Source organism: Gymnodraco acuticeps, unplaced genomic scaffold, assembly GCF_902827175.1.
Source record: "Gymnodraco acuticeps unplaced genomic scaffold, fGymAcu1.1, whole genome shotgun sequence".
NCBI lineage: Eukaryota > Metazoa > Chordata > Actinopteri > Perciformes > Bathydraconidae > Gymnodraco > Gymnodraco acuticeps.
In genome coordinates, this window is record NW_022992106.1 from 1 (window position 1) to 13,441 (window position 13,441).

General features: G+C 40.9%; 1 protein-coding gene across 1 annotated transcript in view; it reads left to right on the forward strand.

Moving 5' to 3' along the window:
* Positions 1-343: 343 nt before the first annotated feature.
* The window catches only part of nfixa (nuclear factor I/Xa), a gene marked incomplete at its 5' end in the record, with an annotated part of 42,631 nt that continues 29,533 nt past the window's right edge, over positions 344-13,441 (forward strand). The window contains 6 exon segments of the mRNA XM_034203021.1: positions 344-409; positions 999-1,073; positions 1,263-1,382; positions 2,270-2,305; positions 4,972-5,102; positions 7,434-7,508. Of these exon segments, the coding sequence (XP_034058912.1) occupies positions 2,277-2,305; positions 4,972-5,102; positions 7,434-7,508 (235 nt within the window).

Sequence of the window (13,441 nt, forward strand, 5' to 3'; positions counted from 1 at the left end):
TGTGTGGTGTGTGTTGTTGTGTGTGTGGTGTGTGGTTGTGTGTGTGTGTGTGTAGTAAGTGTGTGTGTGAGAGAGAAACGCCCTCTGCAGGGAACACTGGGATTGTATCCTTTGCAGAGCCTCTTTAACAAATGACCTTTACTTGTAATTGAGTACTTTTAAAACTAAAACTACTACTTTTTTACCCAGTAAAAGTACTTTTTCCGCACTGCCGTCACTTTCTGAACAGTTCCTTCCTGACTCTAACCCCCCCCCCCCCCCTCTCTCTCTCTCTCCCCCCCCCCTCTCTCTCTCTGGGTTATTTCCACCTGACTAACTCTCCTCTCTTTTTTTGTGTCTTCAGAACAATCAGGACAATCAGAAATCTCAAACCATCAAGGAGACACAGACGTGAAGCCCCCCCCCAATGGTGAGTTTACATGTTAGACACACACACACACACACACACATACAGGCCCCTCAGTTTATTATTGGTTAGGGGAGCCCATGGTACTGTAGCTGGGACTCATAAATCACACTGACGTTGGCTGATAGGAACCACATGTTCGCCGCAGAGTGATGACCTCATCGTCCTCACTGTGGTTAACCCGGAGGAGAGAGTGAAGGGAGGGGGGGACATGATATTTTGGGGAGGGGGGAGACATGAGATGGACAGATGGGAAGATTGTTAATATATTATTTATATGTTTTTTATCCAATGTGCACACCGCTCTCTATTTTCTTTTCTGCAGAAATATTTTATTTTATCTTTTAATTCAACTTTAATTCAAGAAATCGATTTATTTTGTATTATTTTATTCCAAATGTCACTTTTACGTCTCATATTTTTTTTACATATTTGCATTAAAAAATGTATTGCAGATTTGATTGAACCTCCTTTTTATATATAAATATGGATTCTATGTTATGTGTTTTATTTTAATTGCACCTTAAATTATCATTATTTTTATTTTATTCCAAAATAATGTTGATTCTGATTCTCTTGTTTTTCTCTGCAGGACACTTGAGTTTCCAGGACTGCTTTGTGACTTCAGGGGTTTGGAACGTAGCCGAGCTGGTCCGAGTGTCACAGAGTGAGTCTCACCTGTCTCACCTGTTTGAATGGATGAACAGGGTGGTGCGGGAATGAGTCCTAAACCTGAGTCAGCATTTTAGCACTTCCTGTCCCTTTGTCTGGAAGTCAGTGAGGTCGAGGGTGAATAAATAAACTAAAGATATTCCTTTTCTTCTGGTGTGTGTGCGTCTGTGCGTGTGTCCCTCAGCCCAGTTGCTACGGCGACAGGTCCGAACTTCTCCCTGGCTGACCTGGACAGCCCCGGGTATTACAACATCAATCAGGTGACGCTGGGCCGACGCTCCATCACCTCCACCCCCTCCACCAGGTACACACACACACACACACACACACACACACACACACACACACACACACACACACACACACACACACACACCTGCTCAAAATGCACTTTTCCCTGTACTAATATTCTTCTCTTCTTGACTCTTTAACCACTTAAGGGTCTGTACACATTCAGGCGTTTTAGGCTAACTCCTTCCCTTATAGTCGTAGCCAGCTTAGTGAACCAGGACATCTTGATTACCCCAAAGTGTTGTGTTAGAAATGTATAGCACAGGTCCCCCGCACATAGAAAAAACAGCTGGATGCTAACCTGCATATGTTGGGACTTTTGCACAATTAGCATTAGTTAGCATTATAGCCTGTATGTTGACAATAGTTCAAAAATGGCTTGGCCGATTTGGATAATTTTGAAGTGGTTTTTGGGGGTTATTGAGGATGCGGAGTCCATTTCTGTAATATTCAGGATCAAAAATTGCAGTTTTAACTAGAAAGTGACCATATTTGTACTCTCGTATTTGAAGTCTGAGAGGACGCTGTTAGTATTTATTTAAACAAGGACCTCGCATACAAGTACATTCATCTCAGAAAAGAGATGTGTTATGCCAGATTTGAGATAAATATAAATACTAATATGAACCTGAAACTGAGCAGAAAATGTCAACTTTAAACACACTTAAAAAACAACACCATGAAGAAGTGGTGATGATGCTGTTAGCTGTTAGCCTAGCTCATGTGTACAGACCCTTACACTGCTGTATTTGTTATGCTTGCTCTGCTTTTTGACTGTGCTTTTTCTCTCCCTTTTCTTCCTCCTCCTCTTCATCACTGCTAACCTTCTTCATCCCTGCTCTCTCTCTCTCTGTTTGTGTGTCTCCGTTACCTCCTTCCCTCGCTCCTCTCACGCTGCAGGACTGAGATGGAGCTTTATGCAAGTCTCCCACGGAGGTAGTTACACTCATTACAGAATCTCTCCCCTGATGCTAATGTAACACAGAGCTCTGCATCACACACACACACACACACACACACACACACACACACACACATGTTGTCACACAGAAATGCACACGAGCGAGCACATATTTAAACATGTTGGATCGCTGTACGTTCACGAGAGCCTTTAATTTTATTGGTCACAGATGTATGAGTCTATAAGAATATGCTAACACACGCACAAATGAGTTCCAGCATCAGCACACACACACAGATCAGTTTCTGTGTGTGTACAGCACGCTGAATGAAGTCTGGCCTCGTGTTCGTCTCGCTGTCTCCAGTTTGCGTTGCCCCCTCCGGATAAAACATAATACTAAAAGAAAACATAGCGGGGGAAAGCCTTGACGTTTTTACATTTTTAATAACATATTGATTTCAGGCAGATACATGTCGGACTACAGGGGGAACATGGACCCATATACTGTCCTCAAAATTCCCCACAAATCATGTGCGTGCATTCATTAGAGCCCCGTTAGAAGTGCCTGTGAGAAACCAGCAACATGCACGTTTAAGAACAATGGAAATCTCAAACGAAATGTAAACATCCAACTCCTTTCTTTCCCTGTAAAACAAGCAAGGAAAGTTTAATTTAACGAGCACGTTTCTACTCGAGGCAATCAAAGTGCTTTTCAATACGACATTTAGACTTCATTTAGTCAACAGGAACAAATCATAAAATCACATTTAAGCTTCCTGTTGTCCTCGGATCAAATGTCCTGCTTTCTTTTTAAATGATTTCATGTCGTAAATGGGGTTATTTAATCTAATTGCCACAAAAATAACATGGATGATTTCGTACTACTTTGATCTTGAGAAAAAGGAATGATCACTGGGGTTTCTTTTATTTATAGCATCTGGTGTTTATTATGTGCTGTCATTAAAACAGTTTAAATGGTCCCAAAACAGATTCCTGACTAAACTTTGATGGAAACGAGTTTATGATGGTTTATGGGGCGATCTTGGCGCAGTGGGTTAGAGCGTTGATCATCAGATCAGGGGGCGTTGGTGAACTCCAGTTCGAAACCCGCCACTGCGTCAGGCCGTTGTGTCCTTGGGCAAGAGACACTTCACCCGAATTTGCTCCTGTGGATAATGTCCACAGTTAATACTCTTACATGTCTAATATGTGTAATTGTAAAGCACTTTGAGCACCGCTCTAATAAAAAATGTGATGCATTATTATTATGATAATCCATCAAAAGGTTATTCTGATCTTACTTATAGTCAAAACCATTCAAATGTCTGCCTTTTTAAGCTAAAAATAATAATGTTAATTTTGTGTCAATGAGGTCTTATTGACAAACAACGATAATAAGGAAAGTAGAAATTGAGGTAATGAGTTGAAATGAAGTCTACATTAAAGGTGTAAACCAAAATTGCAAGATGATTTATACTGTACACTTTATAAACAGTCAAAGTTGCACAAAAATACTATTTAAAACAAGCTAAAACAGAATTGGACATGGTTAAGATTTACAGTTCAGTGTAAGATGTGAGAAGTTATTTAATTCAAACAGAAAAGTCTTCAGTCCTGATAAAAATAAATAAGGTTGATTTTTGTGGGTTTTTTTTAATTTATAGCATCTGGTGTCATTATGTGCTGTCATTAAAACCGATTCCCGACTAAACTTTGACATAAACCTGTCTATGATAATCTATCAAAATGTCTCTCTGATCCAAATTATACTCGATAGTTATTACAAGTTATTTCAGTTTCTGCTTTTTTAAACAAAAAAATAAGGTAAATAGCCGCTTTCACACCAAGTACTTTGCCGTACTTAGTTCCCAGCATTTAGTACCCCCATGGAGCTAAGTACAGATCGCGTTCACACCGGAATAAGATTACGCAAATGAAGCCGCTGACGTCACTTCTTCTTCTTCTGCTTTGGGTTTACTGGCAGGCCGCAAACATCTTCACGGCGTATACTGCCGCCCAAAGTCCCCGGCCGGAAGTCCTCGGAGTTGGGGACTTCCACACCTCCTCATCTCCACCGCTCCCATGTTTTCTTTTGTGTTGCCATAAGTTAGTCTCTCTCAGTTGGTGCGACGGGGGCTAACGCTAATGCTTAATAATGCTAATGCAGCAAATACAATGGCGGCTTCACAAAACTTTCCGAGTTTTACGGGGCGTGGTTTGCAATTCGCCCAGCCAATCGAAATTGGTACTTTTTTCTCCCCAGGATATACAACCTCTCTAGCAGGGACTGAAAATGGGGGTAAAAGTTCTCGGAACTACGTTCTCTTTTTGGTGTGAACGCAAAATTCCAGGCACTATCGCAACTAAACGGGAAAAAGTACGGGGAAAAGTACTCCGATGTTAACGCGCCTAATGTTCTGTAAAGGAGGTCTTATTGATAAATGATTAAAAAAACAGTGTAAAACTTGTGGTAATGAGTTGAAATGATTTGAGTGATATACAAACCACGACTAAAGTTGCATATTTGACAGAAAGACAACACAAAAGGGTAAAACCAGTGGTTAAAAAGCCATGAGAATACATATTAAACGAGCTAAAATTGAAAAACAGGTCTAAAATACATGATTAAAGTTATTAGCACCGAAAAGTCTTCATTCCTGATTTAAAATAAGTTCCTAACTCTCTTATTTTTTCCTCTTAGCTCCAACAAGCGTAAGTCCATTGACGACAGCGAGATGGAGAGTCCGGTGGACGATGTTTTTTACTCGGGTCGATCCCCGGCGGCCGGCAGCAGCTCTCAGTCCAGCGGCTGGCCCAACGATGTGGACGCAGGTAGTGCCGCTAACACACACACACCACACACATACACACATACACACACACACACACCCTGCAACCCCCATCCTGGAGCTGGTCCACATCAATCAGCTAAAAGGAGGCTTATAAAACCTTTACATTGAACTTTAACGCACCTGAAAAAACATTTATTTTAACATTTTATTCTCATTTTGGAAAATATCCTTATTCACGTTCTAGTTTTAGCGTTAAATGAGAAGTTTAATACCAGTTATTCCTCTCATCTACCTCTCAATGAGACAGGGAATCCTAATGTTTCTCAAAATATTGTACTGTCCTAAGCTTAAAAGTATTCTGTAGCTAGCTTAGCTTAGCATAAAGACTGGAAACAAGTGCAAATAGCTAGCCTGGCTCTGTGCTGAGGAAACAATCTCCATAAGTACGTCATACAATCCCACTTTAAAGTACTAATGGAAGCTTTCTTGTTGAGGGTTGAATGAGAAGATAGATACTCGCTCATGAAGCACATGTGAAGCTGCAGCTGGTTAGCTTAGCTTAGCATCAAGTCTCTGTGCAGAGGTTTCAAAATCTGCCTACCAGCTCCTCTAAAGCTCATTAATCAACACCGTATGTCTTATTAAAAGTGCCAAACGATGCACTGTGGTTTTAGGGGGGTTAAATGTGCACAGCTATTTTTAGTTAGTTCCTGAACTCCTTGGGTTTTGTGCTGAGTAAACAAACAAAACATGATGTGTTAATTAGAAAGCTTTAGAGGAGCTGGTAGGCAGATTTAGTTTTTGCCAGGCTAGGTTTTTCCCTCTGTTTCAGTCTTTATGCTAAGCTAAGCTAACCGACTGCTGGTTATAGTTTAATATGTACTTCAGAGAGTGGTATCAATCTTCTAATATAACTCCCTGCAAATAGCAAATACCTGTAGCCTATTATCCAAAATGTGTTTCTTGAAATGTTCATGACTTAAAAGTTCAACTTCAGAAAGAAACATACTTAGCTTTTAAATTTTAAATTTAAAACAATGTGTTCAGGTGTTAATTTCCCACTTCCTGATGTGAACCAGTAGCCAAAGCTCACCTCACACATCCCTTCGTCTCTGTACTATGATGTTGACCCTTCTCTCCACCATTATCATCCCACATCTCTTTCTACCCTCATCATCCATTCACAACTTCTCTAATACTTGGTTTTTATATGAGAAAAAACAACGTTTCCACTCATTGTAATAAGCTAAGCTAAGCGGCCCCTGGCTCAGCAACAGCAAGCTACTCGTTATCTTACCAAAGACTAAACAAACAAGATATAACATGCTACCTTAGCTAGTTAGCAAGCAACTAGTTAGCTTAGCACAGACTGGAAATGGGGAAACAGTTACCTTACATGTTGTCTATATGCTTCCAATTTAGTTAGAATTAAACAAACAAGACATGACATGCTACCTTAGCTAGTTGTTTACTCCTTTTTCATGCACTTTTGCTAAGCTAAGCTAACCGGTCTCTGGCTCAGCTACAGAAAGCAACCAGTTAGCTTAGCTGGAAATGGGGAATAAGTTACCTTACATGTCTTATTTAAGCTTACAATTTAGTTCAAATTAAACAAACAATATATAACATGCTATCTTAGCAAGTTGTTTACTCCTTTTTCATGCACTTGTGCTAAGCTAAGCTAAGCTAACCGGCTTCTGGCTCTAGCCGTAAAACTTAAAATAGTTGTTTTTGAAGTCTGTTTTTTGTACAGATTAAACTAACAGGGTTTATTAATATGTTAATAGGTGAGTTATAAAGGTAGTGGTCGGCAGAGTTGTTTTTAACTTTTAGACATAGCCAGGCTAGCTGTTACTCCTGTTTTTACTCTTTATGCTAAGCTAACGTTAAGCCAAACAACTGTAGCTTCATATTTAGCGTACAGTAATGACGCATCACTCTTTTCATAAATAACATACATCCCTTTTATATTATTCCCTGACACAGTTCTACATATGTTGTCTTTATGAGTATATCAGTAGAGGAGCGTCTGTGTTTCCACCCATTGACTTCTTAAATCATAACCACTCACCCCTTGGCTTACATCATTTTTAACCATCATGATGGGTTCCATGTGAAATGTATTTAAGACTTGATGTATATCTCTGGGGGTTTAGCTGTTTAAATTGTATTCTGCGTCACTCCCACTCACATGCTGCCGTTTTAAAGCCCCCAGCAGTAATGATGTAATGATTTTATAGACACTCGCCTGCACTCTATAACATCAAAGTCCCTTGTTGCCCATTATTTAACCACTTTCTCTCCCTCTCTAATTCTTTCCATCTCTGTCTTTTGTTAAACTCTTCCCTTTCTCCCCTGTTTGGCCTTTCAGTGCAGCACCATTTGGCCAGTGTGCAGGAGAGGAAGATTAAGCATGAGAGCGATGGAGTGCAGTTTCCTTACCATGGTTAGAACAACATTAAACATTATATACTGTGCACCACCCTGTATCTCTTTCTGTCTGTTCCTGTGAGCTCTTCTGCATCATCCCACTCTCTCTCTCTCTGGTGTAATGTTGTCTGGCTGTGCTGCCGCTGGGTGGGTTGTTTCTGCCAGATGTCTGCTGTTGTCCATTGTGGGTAAACCAAAGCCTTTTGGTCGCCCCAGTAGCTCCATAACATGCACCGCCTGTCTGCCTCAAAGATGTTATTGTGGAAGATGAAGACGTCCCTGGTGCATTCAAGACGTCTCTGAATCCCTTTAATCCTGACAAACTTGTGTTTTCAACGTTCAATTATGTGCATTATCATATCCGAAAAACCACATTGTTGTCACACAGCACATGCATACAAACAGCTTTTTCGTGGCGGTTCGAATTCAGCAACGTGCAGCGAAGGGCTTTGAGTGTAATTTTGTGTGTGTGTGTGTCCTAGCATTACTATACTTGTGGGGACCTAAATCTGTTTACACAGTCACGTGTGGGGACTCGCCTCCCTTATGGGGACAAATTGGAGGTCCCCATAAGGGGAGTCATTAATTTTAGGGTGAAGACTTGGTTAGGGTTAGGCATGTGTTGGTTCTGGTTAAGGTTAGGTTAAGTCTCCAGGAAATGCATGTAAGTCAATGTAATGTCCCCTGAAGTGATGTATACATGGTGTGTGTGTGTGTGTGTGTGTGTGTGTGTGTGTGTGTGTGTGTGTGTGTGTGTGTGTGTGTGTGTGTGTGTGTGTGTGTGTGTGTGTGTGAGGGTTTTGTTGAGTGTTAGCCGCTTCATGCTGCCGGCTTGTTGAGTGCTGTCCCAATCGCCTTTTTGAAAGACAGCGGCGGAAAAAAAACAATATATACGACCCAGACAAACAGGACTGACGGCACTCAGGTGTGTCATCAAAGCACACAGCCTTCTGTCTCTGAGACATGCTTACTCACAGTTACACACACACACACACACACACACACACACACACACACACACACACACACACAAATGTACATTTCAGCTCTTTCTCTGATTTACATTCACACACATAAACACACTCCCCAATCTGGAGAGGAGCAGCGTTTGGGTCCAGATGGCGCCTCCATGTGTCTACAGCGAAGGGAGCTACTGGGTTACAGCAGACATCTGTTCTGGTGCTGGTGGTGGGAGTGAGAGAGATGAGGAAGGGGGAGGAAGAGGAGGGAAAAGGGGGGAGGGTTTCCGCCTGCTCTGGAGTTGATGCTTTACCTGAATGAAAAGCTCCGAGGCATCGCAGGTGATCATGTAATCCATCATTAAGTCGTCTGTCTCCTGCTTGCTGCCGCTCAATGGGGGGGGAAAGGTGATTTTGATATGGAGTGGTGCAGGGATGATGTATTTTTGTAGGCCAAATTGAAAGTTAGCATGCAAGAGGTTCCCCACAAAAATCCAATGTCATTTTGGATTATGCCAGAAAATAATCTGTGTCAAACAAACAATTATAATACACGTTTAGTTCAGCGCCACCGCCGCTAAGCTAAAGGTGGCTAATGTTGAGTGTGATGAAGTTTAGTCGTCTCATTTAGACACATGTTAGCAACCTCTGTTTTTTAATTCACCAGTGGGGGATTTACTGACGTATTTTCTGTCGTAAATTACAAATCTCTACAGCTTGCATTAACCACAGACCTTACATTATATCAGACTAAAACACATTCAGAAACCCGTTTACTTCTAGACAAGGGAACAGTAAGTGCTAAAATGCTGACTCATTCCCAGGGTGAGGACTCATTCCCGCACCACTCTATATAAATCCTGCTAATTGCTGGGTGTGGGAGCTGCTAACGTGTCATAAAGGGGTATATAAACTCTTTGTTTATGAGTGCTAATGATGTGTGAGCTACACCGCTAATGAGGGACACCTCTCTGATGGGGGACATTGTTTTTCTTTTTGCTTACCTGATGACATGTCCGTGTGTGTGTGTGTGTGTGTGTGTGTGTGTGTGTGTGTGTGTGTGTGTGTGTGTGTGTGTGTGTGTGTGTGTGTGTGTGTGTGTTGTGTGTGTGTGTGTGTGTGTGTGTGTGTGTGTGTGTGTGTGTGTGTGTGTCTTGGTGCACATGCTAGTTGGGAGGTGTTGTGTGGTCGCCAGCTTGTTAGCGTGGCAAGGCTAAAGGGTCATGGGAGCAATTGGCTGCCAGTCTGCTTGTGCAGTGTGCCAGCAGCAGAGCATAGAAATAATGCAGAACAAACAACTGTGAGTGTGTGTGTCTATGTGTTGACTCTCACACACACACACACACACACACACACACACACACACACACACACACACACACACACACACACACACACACACACAGATTAAGGGAGAGATCAGAGTAACTTCTGTTGGTTTTATCAGACGGAGCTTTCATTGGGCATCTGGGCCTCATTTGCCGCTCCTCGCTGAGAAGCAGATATTTCGGCGAGATACGAACTAATTAGAGGGAATCACATAGACTAAAAACAATATGTATAATTTAAGGCTGTTTATGCATAATAAGCTGGTTATAATTGAACTTGTGCTGTGTGGTGGCACGCTCTCCTCCCTATACGTACCACAGAGGAGCCAAACGCAGCGATGCGTTCAAACACACAACATGGCGTCTGTTTTTAACGGTCTGAAGGCCGCTTTAAATTAAATTATACAACCCCAGCTCTCAGCACATTTTACAGCAGACATGAATATATAAAACAGCACCATTTAACTTATAATATATATGTCTTTTATTCGTATTTTTTTCAACTAATTCAACACAGTTATTATTTTCCTTTGATTTTTTTACTAATACATTTGATTGAAAGCAGGAGTTTGTATTCGGAGAGAAATGCAAGAAAAACTAACCCAACGTCCAGTATTTTCAATATATATATATATATATAGTCAAGGTTCAAGAAAACAGACTTAGTTGAAGCGGAAAGCATATCTTAAATGTATTATAATTTAAAAATGCCAATACCTGAAATCTTATGGCAAAATAACTACAAACTTTGTTATACATTAATCTCAAAATGTTAAAAAGTCTCGAGGTTAGAATTCAACAAAGTAATGTATTAATGGCTAATTTACAGTGCATTCTGAAATGGGCCATTGGGCAGAATTAGTACATGTTGATGCTAAAAAGTTGTTAATTTCCGATCCATCTTCAGGTAGAAGATTTTGTAATTGACATTATGTAAAAATGAAATCAGGAGTTTTAACTATATTATAATAAAAAAATGCCATTACACTAAAATCTTATGGCAAAATAACTCCAAACTTTGTTATACATTAATCTCAAAATGTTAAAAAGTCTCAAGGTTAGAATTCAACAAAGTAATGTATTAATGGCTAATTTACAGTGCATTCTGAAATGGGCCATTGTGCATGGGAGGCGTGTGGCGCAGTGGACTAGTGCGTTGGTGTTCGGATCAAGGGAGCACAGGTTCAAACCCCCGCTTTGGATAAAAGCGACTTACATGTATTGTGCAGAATTAGTACATTTTGATGCTAAAACGTTGTTAATTTCCATCCATCTTCTACCGCTTTTCTGACCCGGGTGGATTTTGTAATTGACCTGTAAAAATAAAATCAGGAGTTTGAAATGTAGTATTTTACGACGATAAGGAATCATTCTTCAAATTCTGGATATCTATTTGTATCGTTTATTTAGCGGCCAAAATCATAGGAAAGTAAAACAGAAATGTAACTGAGGCACCAGATAGCGAACTTTACGGAGGGAAGTTCAGACGAGATCTACTTTTCTGTGCATTTGATTCCTATAAGTGAAGTACAATGAACAGGTGTCTTATTTGTTGCTGAAGCCTTTCCTTCTTTAGTCCTGCTTGAATCACCCTGGTAGAAAACGATATGCCTACTAGTGCTCTCACAATATAGTAAAAGCTATAAGTAAAAGCATAACACTACTTTAACTAACTTAAGTAATATCACTAAGTTATAAAACATTAACTATAAACAAAAACAACAAGAAAACAAATTAAACTATTAAATAATATGGAGCTCCAACCCTTGTTTCGCTTTTACTACTCCGTCTTTTACTAACCGTTATCTCCTATATGAAATGAAAATGGAATATAGCCAAAAACACATGTTGGAAAAACTAACTTAAAGCATCTTGTGTCCTTCTGTCTTCACACTGTTTCAAAAATATAATTCTCTCCATAAATCACATTAATCTCGCCCTGCTTATTGTATCCGCTCACATGTCGACCCTTCTTGAACATAAGTGCCGTCGCCCACCTTCTTCTAAACTTATCGGTGCACAGCTGCCGCCGAGCCTTGTGGGTAAATAGTGATAAAACATTTCCCAGTGCCGCATTAAAGAAAAAGCTTTTCAGAAATCTGCTCCGTTAGATTTATAAGCGCAGCTCATAAAATCTATTTCTACGTCTCTTCGGGCCGTGTTGGAATCACCCACATCCTTATTTGAGTGTTTGTTTTATTTGTGTGAATATTTACGAGCCTTTTTGCTCGCCAGCGTTGTTTATCGCCGTATTCTCGAACCCGGAGCAAACAAAGCGTCCGCGGCAGATGAAAGTGATGAGGTCCTCGCTGATGTACTTTTACTTCCTCATTATTCCCTGGTTTTATGGTCGGTTCTTTCCAGAGTTTTTTAACCCACGTTGCGGTTCCCTGACAGAGGTCAAAGGCACAGTTTGGCGCTTTGCCTCAAACCCTGAAAGTCTAAATTGTGCGTTTTGGATTTACCATACATCAAAATAAAGTCCTGATCACAGAAGAGAGCCTCTTTTATCCGGAGCGCTCACACTCTGGCCATGTTTCTGGTCCGCTCTGTACTTACTGAGCCCGTTTTGACCGAACTGAAGCACATTTCAGACAGAGGGGGGCACTTTAATGTGTTCACATGTCACCGCTTCACTACTTCCTAACTCCTTCCGTCTGTATGGCAGATCTCCCGCTGCCTAGCCCTGGAGATAATAATCATAATAGTGTAATAACTTTCTTTATACAACACTATTCTAAACAAAGTGCTTTCGGCAACAGAACATGAGGTCAACAACAACAACCCCTGTAAACTGTGTGTGTGTGTGTGTGTGTGTGTGTGTGTGTGTGTGTGTGTGTGTGTGTGTGTGTGTGTGTGTGTGTGTGTGTGTGTTGTGTGTGTGTGTGTGTGGTGTGTGTGTGTGTGTGTGTGTGTGTGTGTGTGTGTGTGTGATACAGAACTATATGTAGTAATCAGTGGTGGTTTAAAGTAACTAAGTACATTTACTCAAGTACTGTATTTCAATTAAAAAAATTACAATTTTGAGGTACTTGTACTTTACTTCAGTATTTCATTGCTTCTTTGTACTTCTACTCCACTACAATTATGTACTTACTTACTTTGCAGATCGTGATTAATGATAAACAATATGATCAACTTGTAACAGAGTATGCCTACACTCTGGTACTTCTACTTTTACTCAAGAACAAGATCTGAGTACTTCTACTTTTACTCAAGTGCAAGATCTGAGTATCCGAGAGCAGGGTTGTTTCTGATTGATTAGTGGAATAGTTTGGTTTGTTTGCCTTCCTGTGCTGTTCGTGGTGAAACATGGTTTGGACGTCATTGCATTCCCCAGCTCTCCTCTCTCTTGACCCATATAGCCTCCCATCCTGCCCCCCCTCCCGCCTTTCTCCCGTCAACTCCCTTTGCTCTGCTGCTTCAAAACAAGCCCCTCCCCCTTTGGGCCCTACCCTAAACCCCCCTTCAATCTGCAGACATGGTACAGCCCGCTGACTGTACATAAAGATAGAGACTATGGAGTGGTGCAGGCAGGGATGATTCCCACCACAAAAAGCCAATGGGATTTCTCCATGTGTTTTTGGATTATTGCAGGAAATAATCTCAACGTTTAAAATACTTACACATTTAGTTACATTACATTGCATTTAGCTGACGCT